The sequence below is a fragment of the Trichoderma atroviride genome, chromosome 2 (genome assembly GCF_020647795.1).
Source record: "Trichoderma atroviride chromosome 2, complete sequence".
Lineage (NCBI taxonomy): Eukaryota > Fungi > Ascomycota > Sordariomycetes > Hypocreales > Hypocreaceae > Trichoderma > Trichoderma atroviride.
In genome coordinates this window covers 46,123-71,517 of record NC_089401.1, presented here as the reverse complement: position 1 = coordinate 71,517, position 25,395 = coordinate 46,123, and the positions used below count along the sequence as shown (strand labels likewise).

Sequence of the window (25,395 nt, the reverse complement as noted above, 5' to 3'; positions counted from 1 at the left end):
GGCTGGTTGCCGGTCCCCGAATTGGAGATGCTAGGGGTTTATTCTTACCAACCACGAAGCGGGGTTGCTACTCACGGCTGCCGCCAAAACACAGGGAAATATTTCCTTCCTTTGACGATTCAAATTGGGCACAAGAAAGTGTCAACATACTGTCGGTTTTGGTTTAGAATAAAAGGTTTCAAGCTCATTATATAGGTCCATGGTTATGGCAATCACCTAAATTCGCAATGTCCTTCTAATCTAGTGTTTATTTAAAGTCTCTCTGCAAATATTACACTCTGCAAGCTGATTAGATTTCGAATACATCACAGGCGATGCATGCCTAAAGTTTGAACCAAGCGATGCCACTTGTTGTTCTTTTGATACACAGACACATGAGTTTAACACATATGCTCCTGTCGGAGCTTCAATGCTTGAATGACTTGAGCTTTTCGCGGGCAGAGAATAGGGTAGGGCATGTGGAGCACACTTCCATAAGATCTCCAATTTGGGGTTCGGAAGGCTTACTTGAAGTCGCTAAACCGTCGCCGGTATCGCCTTGATGATGGTCGACAGCGGGCGAGCTGTGACCGACGTTATCCGTCTGCATGACTCAACAAATTTCTTAAATATATAAATGCCATTGTAAATAGTGACACAGCTTAAAGAAACATTGCAAATAGGAAGATTGTCTGGGTGGACAAGTACCAGCACTGGTCCATTTACACGCATGAACCTTGGCGGCACAGCAGTCATGTCGGAGCGCAGTTTCACCGAACTGGCACAAAAAGTGCTGGACCACTGTGTGCTGGAAAGACAAAACATACCATCGCAACCGATTGTCAAAGTAATTCCCTGGGAAAAAGAGAAAGACATAGGGAATATCGCCAGACCGCCTCAGCTTCCAGCCTCAATTGACACCACTCTTTCGAATGCAGAGACAATTTTTGGTTATCGGGTCCGAATGGACCATCCAAAATTCTTTGGCTTCATTCCTTCGCCAGCATCTGATTTGTCCTGGTTAGGCGAGGTCCTCAACTCGGCTTACAACACACATGCTGGTAGCTGGTTCCAAAGTTCCGGACCTAGTGCCGTCGAAAAACATTTTCTATCATGGTTGACAAGAGACATAATCGGATATCCTGAGACAGCTGGAGGGTGTTTTGTTTCCGGCGGCTCAATGGCTAATCTGTCCGCACTCATGTTAGCACGGGACCAGAAGCTTTCGCTGGAAGAAAGAAGCAAGGCAGTCGCATACACATCTAGTCAAACACATTCATCGTTAGCAAAAGGTTTGGGCATTCTTGGATTTCACCCTGCCCAAATTCGCAAAGTCGCCTGCGATGACAGCATGCGTATTGACACGACATTGCTAAGGTCAGCTATTGAAGAAGACAAGGCTGCAGGCAAAATCCCATTCCTCATTGTTGGTAACGCTGGGACTACAAACACTGGCACCGTTGATCCATTTACAGAGCTCGCGGCCATCGCCAGAGAACAAAGGTTATGGCTTCATGCTGATGGTGCGTACGGTGCATCTGCTCTGCTTTGCCAAGCACGCCGCGCCGTTCTTAATGGTGTTGAGCTCTGTGATAGCATTTCGTGGGATGCTCATAAGTGGCTCTTCCAAACATATGGCTGCGGGATGATTCTCGTGCGACATCGCAAATTTCTTACAGAAAGCTTTGGGACAACTGCAGAGTATACTCAGGACGCCGCCGAGACAGCTGAGTCGCTACCGAATTTCTGGAATTATGGACCCGAACTTACGCGGCCGGCAAGAGCAATGAAATTGTGGTTCTCTTTTCAACTCTTAGGATTAGATGCAATCGACAAAGCTATCAATCGCGGGTTTGAACTGGCGGAGAAAGCGCAATCATCATTACAGTGCCTAAAGGACTGGGAAATCATGTCTCCAGCACAGATGGGCATCATTTGTTTCCGGTTTCACCCTCTCCATGTTCCTGCCGCGAGTCTAGATGATTTGAATATGAAAATTTCACAAATGGCAATTGAGAAAAACCTGGCAGCGCCTTTGACAACAAGGATACGGGGAGTTTTAGTACTCAGGATATGCTCAATCCATCCAGATTTAAGCGATGAAGAGATGGTGGCTGTGATAAACGGGCTAGACCAGCTTGCACATTTGCTTCTATCTAGGGTTAGCAAGGATGGTATAGCTGAATAACCAGTATGGCTACATATATTCACGGAGTTGGCATGCCTCAACAGGACCAAGCGCTATTGGTCGATTCTAAATAGCGCATTTAGGCAATATACCAGATTCTTTTTATGCGTTGTCTAGAAGTGATGCAAAAGCGGTGTAGTAATTGATTGGGAATGTGCAATTAAAAGAATGCAGGTTAAATGAAGAACGTAGACACCTTGCTACTAATCATCGAACTGGTCTTCAAGAACTCCGTATGTATGCGCCAGTTCTTGACATGTTAACGCTCTCCTCTCTTTCTCCTTTTCTTTCGACTAGAGCCCGGACGTATCTCAGCCTTGTGAATCAAAGGTATCTATAGTATGCGACGATCAATCCTGATAACCTGGCTCGTCGCAGCTGCGGTTATTCCAGTGGCCTCTGTTAGCTCCCATTCCGGCCGGCTTCAAGTTTATGACTATGTACGTTCTTCATCGAAAAATATTATCAAGCGTCTTTACTGTGTACCAAACTTATAACCGCTAATATTTGATCGCAGGTGGTTGTAGGAGGTGGTACTGCCGGCTCAGCCCTGGCGACGAGACTAAGCCAAGGCTTGCCGAACAAAAGTATCCTGTTGATCGAGGCCGGCCCTGAAGCGTTGGATGAAGATCGCATTAATATTCCTGGCATGAAGGGGTCGACACTGGGCACCATTTACGATTGGAACTTCACTACTGTGCCACAAACCGCACTCAATGGTCGAGTCCTCGGAGCCAACAGAGGCAAGGTGCTTGGTGGAAGCTCTGCATTGAACTTGATGACGTGGGATCGATCTTCCTCTGAGGAATACGATGGCTGGGAGCAACTCGGAAATCCGTCTTGGAACTGGAAGAACATGATTACTGCTATGGAGATGGTGGAGACTTTTACAGGCATCAATTCGTCTAGCTATGGCGACCAAGGAGTTGGCACCAGCGGACCTATCCACACGGTGATAAATAGGGTAATACCCGCGCAGCAGGACCTGTGGCTTCAATCAATGGCTGGTTTGGGGATCCCGCATAATCTCAATTCTTTGGGTGGAAATCCTATCGGATATATGAACCAGCCCAGCAATGTCGACCCGCGAACATGGGCGAGATCTTACGCTGCGAACTCTTACATCCCAGGAGCGGGGAAGAACCTCCATTTGTTACTGAGGACGCGCGTAGCCAAGGTGAATTTACGCAAGAGCCAAAATTCTCATTCTGCAGTTGGTGTTACGCTACAGGATGGCACCGTCATCCAGGCTACGAGAGAGGTCATTCTATCCTGTGGCGCTATCCAAAGTCCAGGCCTGCTAGAGCTGTCCGGCATTGGAAACAAGGCGATACTCTCAAAGGCAGGCGTGGACCAGATTATTAACCTCGATGGCGTGGGGGAGAATTTGCAGGACCACGTTCGATACCAAGCATCTTACCAACTGAAGGACAATTTCACTTCGTTTGACATACTCAAGTACAATGCAACGTATGCAGCCGCACAGCTTGCATTATGGCGTGCAAACCAGACTTCTTTGTATGATTACACTGGAAGTGGATACAGCTATCTAAACTGGCATCAGGTGGTGGGCAATCTAGCTACCAAACTCAACACTCTCGCAAAACATGTGGTGCTTTCGCTTGGGTCTATTGTCGATAAGAAGAAGCTGCAGTATATTGGATCAGTTCTATCGCCACAGGTGGAAATCATCTTTTCAGATGGCTACACTGGAGTCAAGGGCTACCCCGCTAAAGGCTCCTCTCTGTATGGAAAGGGCTTCTTCACTCTCATTGGTGTCGTTATGCATCCTCTCAGCCGTGGCACCATCCACATCACTTCTACGGACATTGATGCTACACCACAGATTGACCCGCAGTATTTATCCAACGAGTACGATGTGCAGGCCGCTATTGAGGTTGCCAAATACTGCCGCAAGATTGCACACTCTGCGCCGCTCTCTTCAACATGGGTGACTGAATACGAACCAGGCGGGGCTGTCCAGACGGACGGAGACTGGCGCCAGTATGTTCTCAACACCACACTATCCATATATCATCCAGTTGGAACATGCGCCATGCTTCCCGAGAAAGACGGTGGAGTGGTAAGCCCAGAGCTCATAGTTTACGGTACTACTAATCTACGAGTGGTGGATGCAAGCATCATCCCCGTTCTTCCATCTGCGCATATCCAAACAGCCGTATATGGCATCGCTGAGCGCGCGGCCCGCATGATTATTCAAGACTCAAAGCCCCTTTGAATCTTGCCAGTATTGCCTGCTATCGTCATGAGAGACACGTTTTGAAACCCTTCATGGAACTTCGACCGGTGAATCTTGTTACGAGATCAGTGGTTGACATAAACCAATTCTTCTTTTGTAAAGGTTGTGGAAGAAGGTATATTATCTCACAGCAAATCATTGTGGATAGGAAGCACTTTGCTGTAATTGCGTTCGAATATGAATGCGGGGATTGCTTGGCTTGGGTTTGAGTGCTGTCATAATCCATGAATCGCGGGTTACACGCTTGGGATAGATAGCAATTTAGCCTTAATCCTCTATTTGATGCTCTTAATACAGTCTGCTGAGCAACCATTTTCTATCACAAAACATGAGATTAGCCTATAATTCCAGTATCAGTGATGGAGAGGGCTTCCTGGTTGGTCAGTGTATCCGTACAATCTAGTTAGCCAACTGGGTCTGGGACTAAAGTATTAGAATATAAAGTTTAAGTAATGCTTACATTTTATTTAAATGGGTCTTTCATATATTCTACCACTCGCAATTGGCTTCGAATATTAATAGCTACTAGTATGCTTACAATGTACATCTAAGTTCTTATATACCAACTACAAACTCTAATTGTCAATTGACATCTTTGTGTTAATCAGCGAGTCCCCGGATTACAATTTTAGCGCGCCCATACGCGAATACACTGCTGTGAATCGAGCACAAAGCTAAACTATCCGTGGTAGCAAGGCTGTGTGTGTCCCTAGAGTTACAATTTGGCCTCGGGCGATTGCTGTTTAGCCGCTGACATATGGCTACTACATCCCTCATATAAAGATGAGGAAACCAGTAAGGCTTTGTTCAAAGGTCATCACCCAAAGGATTCCAGAATTGGTTTCGAGACAATACAGTTGCGTCGAAGTACCATGCCTCTTTTCAGCCAAATCTCCTTGTTATTCCTATTGACCGGCAGCGAGGCATTGACGCAACGGTACGATGCCGACAGCATCTCAACGTCACAAGAATGTGTAAGGCCACAAAAAAAGGCAGAAGGCTGCCCCCGCTTCTTGCTTTCTTCGCAACGGTATTAGAAACAGATGCTAATACTCATCATGCGTAGTGCGACGCCATCCGTACCGAATTTGCCTCCATCGTCCATGGTCCAGCGAGCAGTGACTACAGCGACAGACTCTCTACCTTTTACTCTCAACAGCAGCATGACTACTCCCCCGCTTGCTACGTCAAACCCAAGTCTACCGAGGATATTTCCAAGATCCTCAAAATCGCGGCATCACACCACTGCCAATTTGCTGTTGCCTCCGGAGGGCACATGGCGTGGGCGGAGGCGTCGAATACCGATGATGGCTTCGTCTTCGACTTGAGAGATATGAACAGGATCTATATATCAGTGGAACGCCAGACTGTGTCCCTGGGGCCAGGATCTAAGTGGATTAGTGTATACAAGGCCATGGATGCCCACAATCTCACTGTTCCTGGGGCACGAATGAGCGACGTCGGTGTTGGCGGGTTTCTGGCTGGAGGTGAGATGAGAGAGCAAATTCTGGGTTCAGTGTGCTAACTTACCACTGCTAGGTGGTTATCCATTTACATCTAAAACTCCGGGATTTGGTGCCAACAGCGTCTTCAACTACGAAGTTGTGCTCTCTGACGGAACCATCGTGGAGGCTAATGCAGATTCGCACTCGGATCTATTCTGGGCCCTCAAGCTCGCTGGCACCAACTATGGTATAATCACTCGCTTCGATATGAATGCAGACGCTTCAACAGAAATTTGGGGAGCAGTCGGACTTTATCCGTCCACAGAACAAACGAGAACCGAAATATTCCCTGCTTACGAAGAGTATTCCCACAGAAATGATAACACTGACCTCTTCATATCGGTAGGCCACCTTAAAGCCATGGGTAAGAATATGATCATGACTTGCGTGGTAAATAGTGCAGGTCGACCAGAGAAACCCATGTCACCTGTTGAGCCTGTCATCTACAACGAAAAAACTGGCCAGAGAAATGAAGTCATCCACGACCCCATAGACTCGCTACTCCAGACACCATCTCGCACAGCCTGGTTCACTTTGACAATCAAAGTTAGCACGAAGTTATTTCTTGACTTTGGCAAAATGGCAGCCGATGTATTTGCACCGCTTGAAGATGCACCGGGATTTTCAACGATGCTGGGCTTCCAGCCATTCCCGAAAAGATTTATAGAGGGAAATCGCGGGTCTCCAGTATACAACACTATGAAGGAATCTGACGAGGACCTAACACGTGAGATTTTCCAGCTATGTACACCTAATAGTGTGAAATAGCCGTTGAGTTTCTGGAAAGCTAACGTCAAGGATACAGTGGTTCTTATTATGACGAACTGGGAAGACCCAGTAGACGATAAGAGAATGAAAGACGCTACCAACAAACTAGGTGAACTGGTTCAAAAGGAGGCTCGCAATCTCGATCTACTAGTCAATTTCACCTACCTGAACTACGCCAACAAGGATCAGCCTGTGTACGAACAGTCTCTAACGCCAGAAGATTTGGCCAGGATGCTCAGGATAAGGGACAGATACGACCCATCAGCTATATTTAGAACACTATGGAAAGGTGGATACAAGCTGCCGGAAACACCCACAGCACGGGATGAGCTATGAGTTTGCGATCAATGATGTTCAAGGTAGGACCATCTAGTCTATGTTCCAAAGCAAATGTTGGCATTATCGGCTCATAAAGTCATTTGAAGGTAGTTGCTGACTATTTATCCAATATCCTACATTATTAATTCGCTTCATTCTTTAGAGGCGATGTATCTCTCGAATTAGTTTTGAACAATAACACAATCTACTAGGTAGTTCATGAGATCTATGCCTTTCGGTACCATCGGTCTTATTACTCCTATTTTTACTATTATGGTTTAATGATACGTATTGCATTCGAAATTTCCCGTAGCTGCTTTTTGGATCATTACTATTTCTATTTTCCCGTTTAAGCGCGTATTGGAAATCCGTATTGTTGCTAGTAAGAGCAAGAGTGTGCTACGGAATGCTATTACATAGGTACCGAGAGACACGAAAATAACGTTTGTACAGAAGAGTTAGAAGTTAATTGGCTCTCTGCTATATTCCATCGGAGCGTTGCCTTTTGATTCCTCTTAGCTCTACTTTGTTTGCACGTCGTTCATGTGAACTGCTGGATCGAATGTCGTAACCGGCCAGTTTCAACATTTTGCCGCTGTTATTAATGAATCTTGGAAGCCTGAGAAAGAGCCGATCAATCTGATTTTTACTAAGCATATAGTCTATGATCGTCCACAGAGGGTCTTTTTGCTCCTGTCAGAAGTTTTCGCAATGGCCAGCCCGGATTCGATTCGCTCCGAGTCAGGACATGAGCTGAACTAGATTCGATAGTGTTCAAAGCGTGTAATTAGTAGTTCTAGTGTAGACTAGCGTTAGCGGTACCCCTGGAACGATGGAGCTGCCAAACCAATAGTGTAGATGCACGGAGCCAGCTGAAAGATTTTGTGGATTTTCATTTTACGATGAGCAAACGCCTAGTGAATCAATCGTGTCGAGCACGACAGCTTACCATCGCCCATACTTTGCTTTGCAGAATCATATCTACCGGCTGCTCAAATCTACGAATCAGGCTTGTCTGAATGTAAACAATCTTGAGTATCCTGTTCGAAGATTTTCCAAAGTAATCGACAACCCAAAGTGCTGGCGGCTGCAACGAGTGTATTCGGTGGGCAGCCGCAAAAAATTCAGCGGAGAAGTCAAACAGGGATTCGATCTACGATCATTTACTAGGGCCGACAGGCTTTCAATTAGTTTAAAGAGAGAGATGCTGCCACCTCGGCTATCATCTCATCGTCTTCCTCGCGGATGTAACCTATTGACCAAAAAGCCTGGTAGGAGTTTGCCTTGCACAATAACCGCCCATGAAGCTCCAACATCTCGCCCTCCTAGCGTTCGGCGCCGCAGCCGTCTCGGCTGCGCCTGGAATTCAGCTGAGTGAAGGCATCGAGTCTCGAAACGACTGCGCCCACGACAACCTTCTTCGGTGCCTCATCGCCAGCCCCAGTATCGCAATCCCTTTCTGCAGTTCTTCGGCAAACGTGCTGATCTCCCTACCAACTGTGACTGTCACAGTCACACCCACTTCGTACGCTTGCTAGCCCACCCCGGCAATATTTTACCGCACGCCGTTCAAAGTTGACAGTTCAGTGAAGCTTCGTCACTGCCACAGATGTGACCACAGATATCGAAACGTTGACTGATACGTCCAACGAGCTGCGAACGGTCACCCCGGCCTCGATCGCGGCCGATACACTGACCTCCTCGCCTCCGGAGAAGAGAGAAAGAAGAAAGGGCTGCCCGGCACCCAATTGCATCCGTATGTTGAACCCTCCACCATCGTCCGCATCACATGGATGCTCGTGCTTTTCGGGAAGCTATCTTGCGACCGCTTCAACATTTACATCTACGGTCACTGCCCCGGCTGTTACAAAGACGTCACAGACCCTTTGGAGAACTGAGATGTGAGTTCAATGTCTTTGGATTTGAGAAAAGAACTCCAACTGACTATACTGGCTAACCTAGATCGACGGCCACCGTCATTGTTACAATGTACGTACATGTTTGGATTCATCCTGATACCTTCACTGGAGCGGGCGATTGGCCACATCGATCTCGACCTTGCTGACCCTTCATCCACATAGTACTTCAGAAACTACCGTGCTCGGAAGAAGCTCTAGCTCTACCTCTAGCTCCCTGAACCCTGTCTCGACCTCCTCTGTCCCCAGTCTCACATCCAACCCCCCTGCCATCACGACGACTTCTGTCTCTTATACGACTATCACGACCTACCCAGTCTCCTGTGACGCCACCCGCAGTGCAATTCCCGTTTGTGCAAGCTCGTGTCTTAGCTCCGCCGCCGTGACGCAAGCCAGCTGTGGAGCAAATGATACTATCTGCCAATGTCAAAACCAGGAAATTATTCAAGGTGCAGGAGCCAATTGCATCATCGGTGGCTGTGGGTTCGGAGGTGCAATTGATGTATTTAATTCTATCTCTTCCTGTACGTTTCATTTCCTCTTGGCTCGTTTCATCTCCAGCTAGGCTTCTGAGCTGGTGTTGCTCTGCTCTCAACGGTTTCTCTCCCTATTTTTGGCTGCTCTCGCTAATATTATGTTTCTTACAGTCTGCGCTTGCGAGCAACAGGGGTTGTATACTACAACAGCTCCGGTATTCCCTCCGCCCGCGGCTACAACTACATCAACGCCACTCATTGTAACAGACTAGATTGACCTTGGGGTCGCACGAAAGGCACATATTACACAGCGGAAATTGCAGGATTTACATATAATAATAGCTATTCCTATCATGTACTAAACATGACATGACTTGCTTTTTAAAGTTTTCATAAGTTGTCGAACAAGGCGAAATATAAACGCAATAGACATTGCCTAATACATACTAATAAAGAGCCAAGTTGTTGGAAAATATAGTCTTAAATGTCAGAGCGCTTAACCGGACATGTTGTTTGTTACAAGAACAAAAGCATTGTTTTAAAGCTGCTGTCACAGGTTTAAAAACTGAATATGTACATTTCCGAGACAATATACCAGCTCAGGTCAGGTGAGTATGGAAGGCCTTGCTCTCCACCACTCACCCGAATTATAGTCACTCATGCCGGCTTGCTCTTATTTATCCTGTTAAACACTGAATAGTCTCCCGAATGCCACACCGGATACTCTCAACACTACAAGTCTAATTTGAGTGGATGCTGCAACAGATGACATGAGCCAAGTTCTCGCTCTATGAGGGGACGCTGTCATGATCTTCAATAGTGCGCAGGAATCCATCACGGGTGTTTTCAGCTGCTTGCACCGATACAGAGTATCTGACTCGAGCAAGCCCGATGAAGATCTCCTGACAACTGGGAAATCTGGGGGCCATGGCAATAATTAAAACTTACTGACATAGTTATCTCTCTGCAGTGATTTTCTTATTTAAAACGGCTGTTCCTAGTAGCAATATCCTTCCTATCAATAAGAACATTGATCCGTTCGTGCCTTTGTACGGTTCAGTTAGTGCTACCCCAACTATGCTAGCATTCGCTACAAAGCTGCTATCCCCACTGCGTAGTCCTGCCCGTTGACATTATTTAAGCCTCTTTGCCAGGATATCGAGGATCGCAATTTGGGGAATTCATTTTGGGGCAATTCGTTCTATGGTCGCTAATTAATGCTTCGCTCAAGGGCAAGACCGATCCATCGGTATCCAGGATCGGTCTGAGAGGCATTCTAGGGGTTCGAGGTATGCATCACAAGAGTCCTGTATTGCAGAAGATTGTTGTCATGTTCAAAATAGCGTATAGTCTGCTTGGGTCAAACGTTGTTCGATTTCGTTCAAGGCTACGTATATCAATCTCTTGCGTCACTATCTGCATTCCCTCTTATGTACGCCAGAAGAGTAACATAATCTGACGTTCTCCTAGATGTATTCAATTTGGCCTAAAATAGCCGCCATGCGCATTCATTAAGGGTCTATGCAATTTAATGCCCTGGGAAGTAACCTCAATGTGCCACATTGCTATACCTACCAAACTAAAATAAAACTGAATAGAACCATTCGTTACCATGGACACATGTACAGTCTGTGCCATCTCGTGTCTGAGCTCGATGATGAGAGCTACTGGCACGCTATAGACGCGCTATAAATTGCAAGCCACGAGTTCTTACTTGTAAGCGCCGGGGCGTAATTCCAAATGCCCCCCCGCAACCAACACATATGCACTGCACAAGCTGCTGACGCTCGAGCGTGTTGGTGGCGATGCAGTACTTTGAATAGCTCGTAGTAGATTGCTTTTGTAATCTATGTTTAAAAAATATGATAAATGGCATAGTTAGAAGTCGTTATTGTTGTGGAAATACGTCGGTAGATCGGCTGTATCGTTACCACAGGTGCACCTTATGTGTGTACAAGTAGCCAATCAGACTCCCCAGAGTTTCAGAGCTCGCACGCCTCTCATTCTGCAAAACCTGAACGCCTTTAACCACCAAATGAGCGCCATCGAAACTGTCTATCCATACCCATCCAACTTACGAGCCCTAGGAGCACGATTCCTTCATTTATACGCGAGCTTTGCTTCTTTATCCTTCATTCTCTCTATATCCTCACGCTCTTTTCTCTTGCCAAGACTGGGTAGGGGCCATACCAGCAAGGCTTTGACGAACGGTAGACTATTCTTTCAATTTTTATATGGATAAGACGAAAAAGTTGTTCAAATTAACAGTTTTTGTAACTTGGGGATAGATTTCGGCTTTGGTTCCGTGTGATACCTGTGAATAAAAACACGGATGCTATCGCCTAGATTGCCGCCAAGTGAGTGTTGTCTTAAGCTGCATCATATATGCTTTGTTCCATTACATACACATGCATCGTGCAATCATACAAATCCTTGTTTTTGAACAGCGGCGCTGACTTCTGCTAACCAAGATGCCCTGAGTTTCACATTCAACTCCGATGATGGTGTGCTAATCTTGTCCCGGGCAGGTCCATCTAGTGTTCCTGATTGAACCAAAGAAACATTTTCAAACATGTCTCCATCAGCATGTTTGTAAATAGCGCTACCGCAATCACCACAAAAGAATACCGTCAAATCAAATCCATCTTCATGTTTTTGAGTATGAGATTTCGGTGTACCAGAAGTCACGGTGAGCTTCTCGCGTGCCACAGGAATATTAGCTGTATTGGTTCCGCCACTTATCTTTTGGCATGATAAGCAGTGACATAACGCCTGTATTTGAGTTTAGCTTGAAATTTTGGGTAAGTCCTCCAAGTGATATAATTACCACAGGCGTAGAGCCCCCAGCAAACTCATATTTAACGTTGCCACACCAGCAGCTCCCAGTCGGCATCCTGGTGATTTCGAAGTATAATTATTAAACAACTGATGATTATACAAGTCGATGAGTATTATACAAAAGTAAATTCATCTGAATTTCGAAACAGGGAGAGCAAGCTTATTTATACACTACTAGAACTCTATAGCAATGACACTAGCTGTTTTGAAAGTGGAATGATGTAATAGTAGATATGTCCGCTCTCTACATTAATATTACCGGTACTTCAACTCTATTATACGTTAGCTAATTCTACAATTTAAAGTTTTTCGAGCGGGGAAAGCCCATGTAGTTAGATTAAGTCTTGTGCTGCTTCGCCACCACTGAGCCACTCAGCTCATGCTGCGCAGTCTTTCAACATCTCAAAGATCGCCTACTTGTGTGTATTCAAAACTTATTACTCAAGTGGACGCGAAAATATTTTGTAAAACGTGTACAAACACTGCGCGACTGACACCGAAAACTGGGATTAGATGCAACTAGTTCAAGGAATAGCTTATTCTAAGAATCCAGTAGCACCTCTGTTATTTCTATTGGAAGTTAAACAGACAAAATCAGGGCCACTTCCGCCTGAACTATTTAAAAAGAATTGAATGCTGTTAATTCCCAATCCAGTTATTGAAGAGACTACACTTTTCTTTCCTGCTAAAGACAGGCATCTCACCATTCCTGGAATTATTCATCAACGGAGACATTTCTGAGTGTCAGATTGCGCTTTTATAATTATCTTTGAACTGAAGAGAATGTCGTGGCTGTTTGGGAAAATTATCACTTCAACAGCTGGAAGCATTGGGAGTAATCAATGAACTTCGATATATCATGCTGCTAGTGAATCCGGAACTGGCAAATCGATGAAAATTTTATTGCCGTGTCTCAAAGCTGGTAAGAGATGAAAGGTTTGCCGAAAGAAAGCATTACAATAATAAATAACAAGGGTCTGGTCTGACGTGTAATGTCATCTTGACTTTCATAGGCAAAGCATAGGGTGATACGCCAAGATAACAGCACGAAAGGAACGTTACTTCCAGAGAGAGAGAGAAACTGTAACATAACACCAGTACAGCTGCATCTCATTACTCTCCTTTTCGCTTTTGACTTTGGTTATTGCACCCTTAATACATAATTTATGTTTTCAGTTGCGTGTGCTTGCTTGCATTAAAAACCAAGTGCGTTATGTAACTTGGATTGTTATCCTTTGCGTTTGTACTTGCTTTTTGGTTCCACTGTAACTGCTTGCAAAAGCGTATGCCTGCTCGGGAACTTTAATAAATTTAGAATGAAACCTGGTTATCGGATCAAAGAACCAGAAGCTATATACTAGTCTCGGCTTCGTTTCCTGTTCATCATTTTACTAGCTTCATTAATTACAAATCATATATTCCACTTCGATAACAGGGCAATCAGAGCCACAAGACCGTAAAAGCAGTATTTTCTAACAGATAGGCAGGAAGTATAGCTACTAATGCTCTAGGATAGAGTGCTAGATGCATTTTAGAGTCTACCAAATCAAGTAAGTGAAAAGTTATGTGATACATCGTTTTCGATGGGTACTTTAAAGCTAGCTGATGCTACCTTCTTCTTTTTTTTAATCCTTTATTTTCCATATCCTAAGACTAAACTAGAAGTTGGTTATGTACATATATTTGAGCTTCAGATTAGCGTATAGCTTCTCTCTGCATCGAGGAAATCATGTATGATATTCTGGAAGTCGACTCAAAAAGTTTCTTGAATAGGATTATACAACCCTCCCTAGAGTATTTACCGTAGATATCAATAGGCGCATACTGCATTCACAATGCAAGTAGAGTTATCGAAGTGTTTGGTGGACTAGCTTCTTTCCTCGCGCCTTATTCACAATAGTGCACACACTCTGAAAGTTTACTAGAGAGTCATGCTAGTGCAGTAGTTTAGGCAGCTGCACTGGGGTTATTCAACGAGTAGGATCCTGCAATCCTTCATAAGCAGTAGGATTGCACTAGCTAGGATTGCGGAGTATGCCCCTGAAGTTCCTTATTGCCTCTTAAAGGATTGTTTTTATGCTGTATCATGGCAGGACTCCCATTATTGTTATAGTTTGAGGTTGATATGTGGAGGAGTCCTTGACTTTAACAGGCAAGACAGTAAACTCGGCCCTTTAGAAGTAGCCGGGTATACCTTTTTACCTACTCTAGCCTCTTTTTCAATACTATAAAGAAGAACTTGCAAGGAAGGTGCTTAAAGTAGCCTGTTTAAGATCCTTCGGGGAAAAAACTATTACCAAACGTAGTTATTACTACAGCAGCTAAAGCATGGGTTATCCTAGGAGTATTATAGAGCATAATGCCGTAGTGGCTTACCTTACCAGAGTAGTGTATTATTAACCTTAATTGAACCATGTGTACAAGCAAGGGTCCTTGAGATAATGGCCCGAGCAGTCTTCCTTATATAGAAACCAAGAAGGTCTATGTATAGAATTATTATATAAAGCATCTTGTAGGCGACACATAGATGTCTACTAAATCTGCACGACTTCTTATTTCTTTGCATCTCTCATTCAATCACTGATAATCTACAATGCGTCGCCAATCAATTGTTGCTACAGTCCTTCTGGGCGTAACTACAGTCGCAGCTGGTAACCCTGACAAACCAGAGGTAAACCCTCACATTCCATATGACCGGTTAGAAAGCGACCTCCGTAACAACCTCCATCCAACTCAATCAACATGGGACTATTGGGGAGCTGGTTGGATTCCCCAGGGCTGCAAGGACTTGGCAAACACATACCACCTCAATCCTGCGGACTTCACTGTCTTCAATGTGCACTACACTGACTGTAGTGCGTCTTGGACGTTCTGTCGCCATAAAGATGCTGGAGCTTCAGAAATCGATATGATTGACATGCTCGGTCGATTACCAGTTCGCATGCGCTCTTACACACGGTAAACTATGCATACCTTACCTTTATTATAATGACTTTGGCGCTGACACTTGCATTCCAGACATTTCATGGCCACTCCCGGTCTTAATGATGGTGCCGCTGCTTGGACTTGGTCTACTGGTGACACTGTTGTCGAGAGCGCGCCAAATTTGGCAACTTTGGTCCATGAAGTTTCTCACAGCCTTGACTGGCATGCTCTGCCTCAATACCAACAGCCATTCAGCTCTTCGTCTATCTGGCAAGACAATTATAACCAAGACTCTGCCACTCCTACAGGCTATGGCCGGACGAATTGGATGGAAAACTTTGCTGAGACTGGCATGGTGGGAGTTTATGACAAGGTTGTTCCAGGTGGCATTGGCAATATTGAATCCAATTGGAATGCCATTTTCCACCAGTATGCCACATATCAAGGATACCTGGGCGACAAGATTGTCCCTGGTGGCTCTTGTGCTAACCGGTTCGACGACACGGCACCGGTTACTATGAGCAACAGCGCCAAGTTTAAAATTACCAGCCCCAAGCCGGAAACAGGGATTGACTTTGCTGGAAAGAATATTACTCAAATTATCCCAAGCAAGGAAGTTGAAGGATTATTCATTAAAGGCTAGGTTATATAGTTATGAGAGTACGATAGTTCGAGTATAGCCTAAACTACCAATGTGTCGACGACATAATCTTTGACTTTGGTGCTTTTGTTGCTCTTTTCTCGATAGGATTCAGTGAATATGGGCTTTATGACGAAGGAAAGACTTTATAAGCCACTTGGAGTTTCACCTTTCTTTTGTTCTTGAATTATGGCGCAAGGTAAGATAGCATTGGAGACTAGGGTTGACGGTGTAGTACTGTGACCAATCTAGATATTTGAAATGTCAGCAATCCCAGTATAGCAGATATGTCTATTACGAGCATGGAATGTACAGGTTTTCTGAGTTCTCATTTTCATTAACTGATATTCTACTTGAAAAGGTATTCGAATAGCTTGCGTAAAGCCATGAAGCCCGGTTTATTTTGACTAGCCTTTGGTGTAATTGCTCATTGTAAGTATTGGTGAGCTCTTTCTGGGCCAAAGAATTGTTCCCCATGGAGAAGTTGAACTATACAGTGCCGTCAAATAGTCTATCAGATACATGAAGTAAATACAAAGCCAGATAATTTAATAACTATGCGGTCATCATTCCGCGCCATCATCCTCCGAGTCGATATGCCCTGACACACAAGATGGGGTAGAAGCCATCTGGTATATCGGATTATAATTCTATCAAGTTATCCAAGTCTCATCTGTAGACTCCCAACTATTATTCCGAATCTGACTATCCCAAATATGCTATCGAAGTTCGTTAATGGCCATGTCAGGAAAGTAGAACTGAGAGCCAAGAGAGGGGAGAGCTTACCCAATCAAATTCTTCTGATGCATTAAACATATCCTCCATCATAATTGGCATCGACTCCCTCATCGTCTTTAAATCGTCTAGTCTCTGCTCGCCATGCTCTGAATACGTTCCGCCAGGCATGGGCCTGTGAAATTGAGTTTCTTCGGATAAAATGCCCCCTGCAGCACCTGCTGTGTATTGTTAGCTTTTACCATCTACAGCTGCGAGTGATGAGTTGGTAGGACGCACCATGTGCATTATGCAGCCTAGACTGATGATTATCCGCAGACTCTTCTTCACTCCGTACAGACCCTTGGTGGCTCTTTTTCGCAATTTGCAACATTACTTCAAGTGCCTTGGAAGCCTTGCGAGCCTCCGGGGACACTTCAGTGAACGCTATCCAAATACTGTACGATGTCTCCAGCGCACGTAGCAATCCTTGTCTGCCCTCAAATGTTGAACTATCAGAGTTGAGGTGCGCATTACCCGAATCCTGCTCAGTCTTGGAAGAAAGCTCCAAGCACAGTATCATCGCAGCAAGGAGAAAGTCATGGCTTGTAAGTGACGTTACAAACCACCTATCTCTATGCAACTGCCCTCCTGGTTGCGTCTCGTGGTAGATGTCATTCTGATGTCGAAGAATCTGCGTTGCTGCATCTACACACGACCATCTTGAGTAAGCATACCTCAAATCGGAACGGCATATAACTAAATATCTCCGATGGAGGACGCATCGAGCTTTCTGATATAGCAGTTCAAGATTATACCGTTGCATAATGAGGTCTGCTGGGTCCATAATGGACATATTCATTGTGCGGATGCGCAGGAAAGCCGGCAATGAGTTATGTGCAATTTGCAGCTGCTCGTCGAGCTGTGCCACGTCCTCATGCTTTGTGTCCGTGGCCGAATAGGATCTTTGAGCGATCCGGCCAAACACAGACATCAGTTTGCTTTTCACTATTGCGTATGTCACTGGAGTACGCTCCACCATAGGCCTGGGCGAAGGGAGAGCTTTTGTTGTTTCGTCGAAATCTTCGTCGAGAAGATTGTGAGGCAACCCCGTATCGCATTGTAAGTCGGGTATAGTTTTAGGGAGGCCAACTTGAAAGGAAATAAGATTATCCGCTTGCCATATCAAAGCCCAAACCCGTCTCCTCATCTCCCCATCAAAGACCGACAGGTTCTGGTAGTGTTTCGAATCGCGATGGTAGCCCATATGCATCGCTAACCTAGTAATAATACCGCCGAGAATTGAGCTACCAATTTGGGTATCGCCGGTCCTTAAAAACTCTGTTCCGGAGTAGAGGAGGAGAGTTTCGACCTTGTACCTTCCTGGGGTGGTGTAGTTTGCGAGAACTAAGCATTGTGCTGCGCAGGTTCTGTAAACTTCAGAAACATGCGCCGGCTCGCCCAAAGAGCCTGGAAGAGAGTCACCCGCACGAGCGTAAAAGAAGATTGCATAGCACATAATATCGAATAGAAGGCCAACCCATGCTATAGGTGCCGCCTGTTGGTTTTCCCAAAACTGCGTGTACTATGAAAATCATTAGCTCCTGCTGGTACAACCTGACGTCTCGTTGATTACTTCTCGGTGGAATGTTGGAACGTGGAGAATCACTAAATTCTAGTTATTATCTCGTTTACACGGACGCAACACTTCCATTGGTCATGGTTATGTACTTACTGGTGGAGGGTTCCTTGGCATTGAAATAACGAGAAATAAGACGGTCGACTACAGGCCTTGGAGGTAGGAATGCTAGGACATCAGAACGATTCATCAATGGAGACAACCCAACAAATAATGTTGGTCCACTGCTTTCCTCCTCGGTAGTGCCCAGAAGAAACTCATCATCTGCTTGCTCAAGTGCTTCCGTGCAATCCTTGAGCTCTCTTATCTTTTGATCTTGTTAGCTTTAGCTTCATGATGGCTGTGCTGGTTTTACACGCCCTGAACACCTACATCGTCCAGAATGGCTTCCCAATGCGTAGCATCAACCCATCTTGTGCCCATATGGCCTGTAAGCATTATTCCTGGAGAACTAATTGTGTTTCCTTTCCCTGTAGCAAGACCCTGCGAAACCTCGCCGGATATTTGGCCTCCATCAGTACCAGATGTCATTGGAAAACCCCCCCGACAGCTCCGTCATTTGACTCTGACTTCCGGCATTTTGGTTTCTCAATGACAAGACAATGCTTTCCAAATGGCGTATCCTGTTAGAGATGTCGCCACGGCCAGTGACAGGGTAAGCCTGCCCTGCCCTATCGCGTACCGCAGTGGGCGTATAGTGGCACAAATGCGAGAGATTGCGCTTGGCACAATTGTCACAAGGATGTCCTCGATCGCATTTGAGTCTTGAAACGACATTGAATCAATTTTGTGCCCGTGCCGAGGCAACAATCGAAGATATTCAGGGGCCTACGTACTTTTTAACTCTGCAGTGCGTGCAAGAGAACTGAGTCCTGTGCCTCTTCTTCTCTTCGTAAGGGGGGTGGCTTTGTTGGAATCTGAGCCTCCTGCTGACCACTGCCTGTATTTAGCAGCGTTCTTTGGTCCATCCTAGCAGAGAGCAAGGCTCGCTACAAACCGATGGTGATTGCAGTGCAGTGCGAAGCCAACACAGTAGAGGGAGGACCTCCCTGATGAGGGAGGGAATGTCACACCACGTGTTTCTTAAAGCCTTGGCAAGCTGTATGCACTCGGATTTAGATGTCCGGGGGCCGGAGCTTGGAGGGTCAAGAGTCCAAGCTCTAAAGTGAGGAATTCTCCACAGCCGGAATGGGACCCGAGGCAGTCTCTACTTCTGTAGCCTTGAACTGAACAGGGAGCATTCAATTCTCCGCTGAGTAACGACCTCCCTGGCGAACTTTCGCTTCGATTAGCGCCGGATCTACGACTAGCGCCGGACCATTGCCCCGGGTTCATTTTGCATATTGGTCTAGCACCGGATCACATTCGACTTACCCCGGACCTACATGCAGAACAGAGACGAAAAGCACCATGATGCTGATAATTGTGCCATGGATTGAGTCGTAGAGTCGTCTTTATCAGACTTCTCCTGAATTACTATTTAAATCATTTGTAGCGGCATCTAAAAACAGGTTCTCATCTCTCCAATCCTACATTATACTATTGCAACTCATTTGATATCTTTATCACAATGCATGCTAAACAACCAACCTTTTCTGAAAATGACATCCCCAACCTACAGGGTTATGTTATAATCGTCACCGGCGGTAAGCTGTCCCAAATGCCATCCATATGAGTCTTCATTTTCACAACTAACGGTACCTCGGCTTAGGTAACTCTGGAATTGGGTACGAAACCACTCTTCAGCTAGCGCTACATGGTGCGCGTGTCTACATTGCCAATCGCTCTCGCGAGCGCGCTGATCAAGCCATTGCGCAAATGAAGCAATCAACAAACTCTTCAAAGATCGATGTACATCATCTCACGATGGATTTGCTCGACCTAAAGTCAGTGCAATCAGCGGCACAGGCGTTTATTAAGCTGGAAAATCGTTTAGACGTGCTCATTAATAATGCTGGAGTAAGCACAAAGCCCCGTTCTTGCGGACAATTTCATTCTGACTTTTTAGATCATGGCAGCACCATACAAACTTACCATTGATGGATTCGAAACTCAGTGGCAAACAAACTACCTATCACCTCACGCCTTTACCGTCAGCCTTCTTCCACTCCTTCTTTCCACTGCAGCAAGCTGTGGCAGCAAGAGTCGAGTTCGTGTTGTCAACGTAAGCAGCGATTTAGCATTTACTGGACCTGACAGCATTCAATGGGACGATGTCAATATGACTACGACGAAGGGAATGTTAGAACTTTTGTAAGTAAATTTAGCGTGCAAATTCTAGTATACCCTGTTGCATGTTATTGACAGTAATCACTTACATCGTTGTATAGGAAACGCTATGGTCATTCCAAGCAAGCTAGTATTCGGGATGCAAGCTTTTTCAACAGTTGCTACAGCGCACAAGGTAAGTAAACCACATGAATTTGCGTCCCCTTACTTGCACTAACTAGCCGGTCTACTGTGGAATAGGTATTACTGCTTATTCGCTCCACCCGGGTATTGTGCGCTCGAATCTACAAAACCATGACCCGTCCATGTTAGGGACTATAATGCGAGTTGCCATGAAACTAGGACCTAGCGACACTCCTTTACATGGGGCCCTTACTTCTCTGTATTGCGCTACAAGCCCAGAGGCAGCAACTTCAGGAGCTGGCAAATTCTTTAGTCCTGTGGCAAAACAAAACCCGCGTGCGGATGCGTGGCTGAGGGACAGCGAAGGGAACAAACGGTTGTGGGAGCTTGGAGAATCGGCAATGAGATCCTGTGGTCTCGCTGTATGAACATGCACGGCACCTTCTTAATCCGCTACACTGATCCTTGTCACCAAAGCCATCTGGAAAGGAGTAGACTAGGCCTATGATTTTGTATGTATATGCATGATCATTACTCTAGGATAAGCAAATAGATTCAGCAACGTTTCTGCTACCAGAATAAGCCAGTTATACTCCTGACGCCCTGCTTTCATACGAGCCTATGGCAACAGTATTTCTCCAATGTTCCTCCTTTCTTTCCTTTTTTGGGGGGGAGGAGGGGGCAGTATGGGAAGTTTTCATCGCCCCCCCCTCTGTTAGTGGTGCATCCTCGTACCTTGATAGTCGGGGGGGCCTTAGTCATCTGTGCAACCCGCTGCTACTAATTTATTTGCGCCGAAGTCATTTATTATAATTCTCACAAACTTACTACCTATCTACCACCTGAGAAAAATTAGGAATACAGGCACTATGAATTATTTCGCAATGCCGTCTCATAGCGAACGAAAATATCGAACTTTGTTAATTGGTTTTATTTTGACTTATATGTATTTCTTCACGAACCAATTTTTGGCTGCCCCCACTGTGGCAGTGATTGAATATTCTGTCTGCGGTCGTTATTATAACGAGCACCCCAACCATACAGCCGATGTGAGCCATAACCAAGGACTGCTTTGTAAAGTTGAACCGGTAAAAAATCAAGTCATCTTCTTGCTCGGCTGGTTTTACTCAATTGATTGTCTCCCAGGTAAGTTTACGCGCTCATTTGCCAAAGATCCCGTCTGACTGTCTAAGGAATCTGTACGGCTCTTCTTTGGGGGCACCTGGCTGGACGGATTGGTAAGCGCGCTGTGCTTGCCATTTCATGTTTAGGTCGAGTCATTAGTATACTTGGACTGCTTATTTTTGGTAAGATTTTAACAACTGCTGGCGCTCTCTCAGTAAATATCAGTATCAGTGACGAATAAACTGACCGATTACAGCCGTCCAGTATGACCGGTTTCCATCGGCGTGTCTTCTCTTTTCTCCATTAGGAAATCTTCTCGGAGGCGGCTCTTACGTATTCCAGTCAGTGATACTTTCTATTGTCTCTGAGGTTACCGAAACAGCAGATAGGTATTTAGCCCACATCTAAGAATCTCAACCGGACATACTAACGCACGTTAGGACAAGACTGTTTTATTTCTTGGCGCTGGTCATGGATATCGCTAATATAACTGCGCCACCCGTAACATCTTGGGCGCTTCGGAGAAACCTATGGCTTCCATTTGGTCTATCGATTGTCTTATATGGCCTTCTTTTTGCTACAATATGGACCATACCAGTATTAAATGAAATGCCCACGCCATCGAGTGTTCGCACAACTGAAGAGAATGAACCTTTACTTAACGGACAGAACAGATTAACGGAGAGCCCAACCGAAAGTGATATACCCACCTACAATAAGCATATCAGCTCTTGGACACATACCTGTCAAAGTTTACTCGGTATTACTACAAATCGAAATATCCTCATCCTAATGCTTTGCAGCTTTCTGAAAAGAGTCGGATTCTATAGCGAGACCTTCTTCCTCCAATACGCTTCGGAGAGATTCAATCTAACATATGGCGAGACTGCCACCTTCACTAGCGCCCAGTCATTGGGTGCGCTTCTTACAATCGGAGCCGTTCTTCCTCTATGCTCGCGGCTTCTCCAGAACCATCTAAGATCTTCGCAAATGGTAGATCTTGTTCTTGTAAGAGCAAATCTGGGCATACTGGTAGTGGCATATTGTTCTATTCGGTGGGCGTGGAGCATACCTCTGTTCATTATAGGTATGCTGAAAATATGATTCCCTCTGAACCAACCAGGATAGAGACTTACTAGAAAACCAGAACTGTTCTTCTGTGGAATGGGTGAAGGTGTAGAACCATCACTGCAAGGTGTCATGTCGTCTCTTGTCGACCCTTCACAGTTTGCAATATTGTTCACCAGTACGGCCTTCCTTGAGTCAGTCGGGAAGATGATCAGCAGTCCCTTTATGGCATTCCTGCTCCGCATCGGGCGAAATGATGATGGTCGAGTGACAGGACTGCCGTTTTTCATAGCGGGAGTAAGTTTGGACTCTCTAGTAAATGTCTTTTTACAAAATTGTGAGGTATCTAACTTTTGTTAAAAAACAGATTTTCTTTCTTCTTTGTTTAATTGTGTCAATTTTGGTTAATATAGAGAAACCGCACAACGAAGTATTATCAACAACATCAGGATCACCCGAAGATGAAGGAAGATAAGGGATGCATTGCATACAGCTTACTGAAGATGCTACTATGATCATTCACATCAGATCGAAGAAACAGGAATGGATCATACTTATGAAATGTGACCAAAGAGTGTGTAAACGTTCTTTGATTAGTGGCCCATGAATATTATGAGGTAGTCAGAGCGTTTTGGACTCATGTCTAACTAAAGTTTAATGAACTTGCCACTCTTTTTTCTATAATATAACATGAAACTGGATTGAGCTAGGTCTTAGGGCCGCTAATACATATAGCTGCATACTTCTCTGTTCTAAGCTTACCAAGGAATCGTCTCACCGTTCCAATTAAAAAAAGTACCCGTTTTAGCCATGTCAAGACCTTCGACTATCTCGATAATTCCAGCAATGCATTCTTCCATGTTATCCCTTGACCGATAGTCAGTCAGTCTCGTTGCAACATAGCCTGGATTAACAGCTACCACGGCAATATTGTCGCCATTCTCCTCGAATTCCCTAGCCATAGTGACAGTCAGCATATTAAGGGCTACTTTTGACAACCGGTACGCGAGATCCTCGCCGTCATTCTCTAGAAGGCAAAATAATTTAGTAAGAGTTAATCTTGTTTCCTCTCGTGCTGTTGTTGAATGTGAAGAAGGCCAGACTTACCTGATATAGAGCCCTTGTTAGAGGAGATATTGATGATAGATCCTTTGGCCATTTTTAAATTTGGGTAAAAGAACTTCGAGGTCAAGAAAGCCCCCTACGCTCCAGTCAATATTTTACTTTGCCCCTTGTGGATGAAACACGTCCTAACCACCTACCACAGTGTTCACAGCAAACTTCTCTGATAGAATCTCAGAGGTGTGTTCATACCACATTTGGGGCCCAGGCCCAAGTCCTAGTATAAAGCAAGACTAGTCAGTGCATCTGAAGCCCCAGACATACGTAGGTGACAAATACCCGCAACATTGATGAGCACGTCCAAGGGCTGATTGCCAAATTTTTCAGCAGCGCTCGCCACCGTGCTCTGGTTGGCAAGGTCGATTTCGAGAATGCTCGAAGCAACTGCCTCGATCTGTTCAATACGTCAGATTTTCCGCTCACAGCGACATTCTTGGGCGCGGAGATTCAAACGTCTTCCATCGATGGATCCCTTATTTCCATTGTCTGAGGCCGTACTGAAGCGATGACGTTCCAATTTCGAGCTGCCAAAGCGCGTGCTAGATTGAGGCCAATTCCCCGATTTGCACCTGCCATGACAGATAATCAGTACATGTCCAGCGATGACGCGGCTATGATCCCTTACCTATCAAAAGTACCGTACGAGGCATTGTTAGGAGAGTACTATGGAAATCCTTTCTGTTGAGGAGGCGGCTGGGAAATGTTAAAAAGTTCACCAGCAGAGCAAGACGTTGAGCCGCCAGGGTTGATGGTCTCATTGACGAAGATGGAAAGCCACACCGCATTGAATAAGGCTTTGGGGTTTTCGGTGATTAAGATGGGAGCTCTTTCCTCCCTTGCAAGCCGCATAGGGTCTCGACCCAACTTTGCTGATAGATGCCTAACTGACGCGGGTGGTCTGAGCAACATCTACTTCCCCGCACCTTACGCCTGAGCCATCTTTCGTGGCACGCGGCCTTGATGTACAGAGCACAGTTCAAAAACTTCGGGTTCTTTTACAACCGGACATCGTATGGTGTGGTGCTATGCAAAACGGGGCGGTCAAATTGATTGGCGAGGGACAATCCGAGCCGCTGAACTTGGTTCCATTCTCCGAAATTGCTGACCATGCATTATATGCTTTTTGCCACACCCACCCAAAAGATAGTTGGATATGTATGGATGAGTTATGCCTGCTCTACGATGAAATCTGCCGTGCACGGCCCCTGTACTTTGCCAGCCTATTTGTATTGGATAGAGTTGTGGCACAACATCTGCATGGTATTTTATACCCTTATCAAGTCTAGGCATTGATATCTCATTGGATACCTACCTACCCGGCGTTACACCCCAAGGCAGACTCGTTTTCCAAAAGGGTTAACAATGCGACGCTGCAGAGGCGCAGAGGAGTCACTAGATTGATGTTCGCGGGAAACCATCAGCGGAAAGCTAAGTTTGTACTTTTCAGAGCCCATTACTGCCAAAATTAGTATCTGGCTCAATTACGCCCCCAAAATGGGGCGCGGTGCACCTCTTGGGATTCTTGGGCGCTTATAATCAAGGTATCGACTCGTACAAGCCAG

At 45.4% G+C, this 25,395-nt stretch overlaps 9 protein-coding genes across 9 annotated transcripts; 7 read left to right on the top strand and 2 right to left on the bottom strand.

The window, feature by feature from the left end:
- Positions 1-639: 639 nt before the first annotated feature.
- TrAtP1_002671 (putative secondary metabolism biosynthetic enzyme) lies at positions 640-2,271 on the top strand. The gene has a single exon (XM_014093770.2). The coding sequence runs from the start codon at positions 710-712 to the stop codon at positions 2,165-2,167; it is 1,458 nt and encodes a 485-aa protein (XP_013949245.2). The 5' UTR covers positions 640-709; the 3' UTR covers positions 2,168-2,271.
- A 104-nt stretch (positions 2,272-2,375) lies between these two features.
- TrAtP1_002670 (uncharacterized protein) lies at positions 2,376-4,851 on the top strand. The gene is made up of 2 exons (XM_014093769.2): positions 2,376-2,607; positions 2,685-4,851. The coding sequence occupies exons 1-2, from the start codon at positions 2,509-2,511 to the stop codon at positions 4,404-4,406; spliced, it is 1,821 nt and encodes a 606-aa protein (XP_013949244.2). The 5' UTR covers positions 2,376-2,508; the 3' UTR covers positions 4,407-4,851.
- Positions 4,852-5,299: 448 nt separating this feature from the next.
- Positions 5,300-7,036, top strand: TrAtP1_002669 (uncharacterized protein; the record flags this gene model as incomplete). The annotated part of the gene is made up of 4 exons (XM_066111566.1): positions 5,300-5,401; positions 5,494-5,914; positions 5,967-6,659; positions 6,738-7,036. The coding sequence occupies 4 exons, from the start codon at positions 5,300-5,302 to the stop codon at positions 7,034-7,036; spliced, it is 1,515 nt and encodes a 504-aa protein (XP_065967642.1).
- Positions 7,037-7,948: 912 nt separating this feature from the next.
- On the top strand, positions 7,949-9,890 carry TrAtP1_002668 (uncharacterized protein). Its single transcript, XM_066111565.1, has 5 exons — positions 7,949-8,543; positions 8,611-8,919; positions 8,981-9,007; positions 9,100-9,458; positions 9,582-9,890. Exons 1-5 carry the CDS (start codon positions 8,320-8,322, stop codon positions 9,680-9,682), a joined length of 1,020 nt encoding a protein of 339 aa, XP_065967641.1. The 5' UTR covers positions 7,949-8,319; the 3' UTR covers positions 9,683-9,890.
- A 4,951-nt stretch (positions 9,891-14,841) lies between these two features.
- On the top strand, positions 14,842-15,816 carry TrAtP1_002667 (uncharacterized protein; the record flags this gene model as incomplete). The annotated part of the gene is made up of 2 exons (XM_014093766.2): positions 14,842-15,206; positions 15,267-15,816. The coding sequence occupies 2 exons, from the start codon at positions 14,842-14,844 to the stop codon at positions 15,814-15,816; spliced, it is 915 nt and encodes a 304-aa protein (XP_013949241.2).
- Positions 15,817-16,206: 390 nt separating this feature from the next.
- TrAtP1_002666 (uncharacterized protein) lies at positions 16,207-19,282 on the bottom strand. Its single transcript, XM_066111564.1, has 7 exons — positions 19,003-19,282; positions 18,539-18,930; positions 18,263-18,473; positions 18,164-18,195; positions 16,828-18,112; positions 16,600-16,769; positions 16,207-16,532 (listed from the first exon to the last, which is right to left on the bottom strand). The coding sequence occupies exons 2-7, from the start codon at positions 18,695-18,697 to the stop codon at positions 16,467-16,469; spliced, it is 1,923 nt and encodes a 640-aa protein (XP_065967640.1). The 5' UTR covers positions 18,698-18,930; positions 19,003-19,282; the 3' UTR covers positions 16,207-16,466.
- A 156-nt stretch (positions 19,283-19,438) lies between these two features.
- TrAtP1_002665 (uncharacterized protein) lies at positions 19,439-20,946 on the top strand (the record flags this gene model as incomplete). The annotated part of the gene is made up of 5 exons (XM_014093764.2): positions 19,439-19,812; positions 19,878-20,125; positions 20,175-20,419; positions 20,497-20,570; positions 20,636-20,946. The coding sequence occupies exons 1-5, from the start codon at positions 19,737-19,739 to the stop codon at positions 20,944-20,946; spliced, it is 954 nt and encodes a 317-aa protein (XP_013949239.2). The 5' UTR covers positions 19,439-19,736.
- Positions 20,947-21,359: 413 nt separating this feature from the next.
- TrAtP1_002664 (uncharacterized protein) lies at positions 21,360-23,381 on the top strand. The gene is made up of 6 exons (XM_066111563.1): positions 21,360-21,664; positions 21,712-21,825; positions 21,900-22,032; positions 22,084-22,730; positions 22,791-23,008; positions 23,079-23,381. The coding sequence occupies exons 1-6, from the start codon at positions 21,388-21,390 to the stop codon at positions 23,184-23,186; spliced, it is 1,497 nt and encodes a 498-aa protein (XP_065967639.1). The 5' UTR covers positions 21,360-21,387; the 3' UTR covers positions 23,187-23,381.
- An 8-nt stretch (positions 23,382-23,389) lies between these two features.
- On the bottom strand, positions 23,390-24,830 carry TrAtP1_002663 (uncharacterized protein). The gene is made up of 6 exons (XM_066111562.1): positions 24,459-24,830; positions 24,287-24,402; positions 24,113-24,227; positions 23,974-24,050; positions 23,819-23,912; positions 23,390-23,738 (listed from the first exon to the last, which is right to left on the bottom strand). Exons 1-6 carry the CDS (start codon positions 24,616-24,618, stop codon positions 23,470-23,472), a joined length of 831 nt encoding a protein of 276 aa, XP_065967638.1. The 5' UTR covers positions 24,619-24,830; the 3' UTR covers positions 23,390-23,469.
- Positions 24,831-25,395: the final 565 nt, after the last annotated feature.

Coding starts and splice junctions, on each gene's coding strand:
- TrAtP1_002670 (XM_014093769.2), top strand. CDS start 2,509: ATGCGACGATCAATCCTGATAACCTGGCTCGTCGCAGCTGCGGTTATT. Junction 2,608..2,684: donor GGCTTCAAGTTTATGACTAT/GTACGTTCTTCA, acceptor ATTTGATCGCAG/GTGGTTGTAGGAGGTGGTAC.
- TrAtP1_002666 (XM_066111564.1), bottom strand. CDS start 18,697: ATGACATCTGGTACTGATGGAGGCCAAATATCCGGCGAGGTTTCGCAG. Junction 18,474..18,538: donor GGGAAGCCATTCTGGACGAT/GTAGGTGTTCAG, acceptor CAAGATCAAAAG/ATAAGAGAGCTCAAGGATTG. Junction 16,533..16,599: donor CATCAGAAGAATTTGATTGG/GTAAGCTCTCCC, acceptor GAACTTCGATAG/CATATTTGGGATAGTCAGAT.
- TrAtP1_002668 (XM_066111565.1), top strand. CDS start 8,320: ATGAAGCTCCAACATCTCGCCCTCCTAGCGTTCGGCGCCGCAGCCGTC. Junction 8,544..8,610: donor GTCACAGTCACACCCACTTC/GTACGCTTGCTA, acceptor AGTTCAGTGAAG/CTTCGTCACTGCCACAGATG. Junction 9,008..9,099: donor GCCACCGTCATTGTTACAAT/GTACGTACATGT, acceptor TCATCCACATAG/TACTTCAGAAACTACCGTGC.
- TrAtP1_002663 (XM_066111562.1), bottom strand. CDS start 24,618: ATGCGGTGTGGCTTTCCATCTTCGTCAATGAGACCATCAACCCTGGCG. Junction 23,913..23,973: donor AGTTTGCTGTGAACACTGTG/GTAGGTGGTTAG, acceptor ACTGGAGCGTAG/GGGGCTTTCTTGACCTCGAA. Junction 23,739..23,818: donor TAACAAGGGCTCTATATCAG/GTAAGTCTGGCC, acceptor TTTGCCTTCTAG/AGAATGACGGCGAGGATCTC.
- TrAtP1_002671 (XM_014093770.2), top strand. CDS start 710: ATGAACCTTGGCGGCACAGCAGTCATGTCGGAGCGCAGTTTCACCGAA.
- TrAtP1_002664 (XM_066111563.1), top strand. CDS start 21,388: ATGAATTATTTCGCAATGCCGTCTCATAGCGAACGAAAATATCGAACT. Junction 21,826..21,899: donor ACTTGGACTGCTTATTTTTG/GTAAGATTTTAA, acceptor GACCGATTACAG/CCGTCCAGTATGACCGGTTT. Junction 22,731..22,790: donor CATACCTCTGTTCATTATAG/GTATGCTGAAAA, acceptor CTAGAAAACCAG/AACTGTTCTTCTGTGGAATG.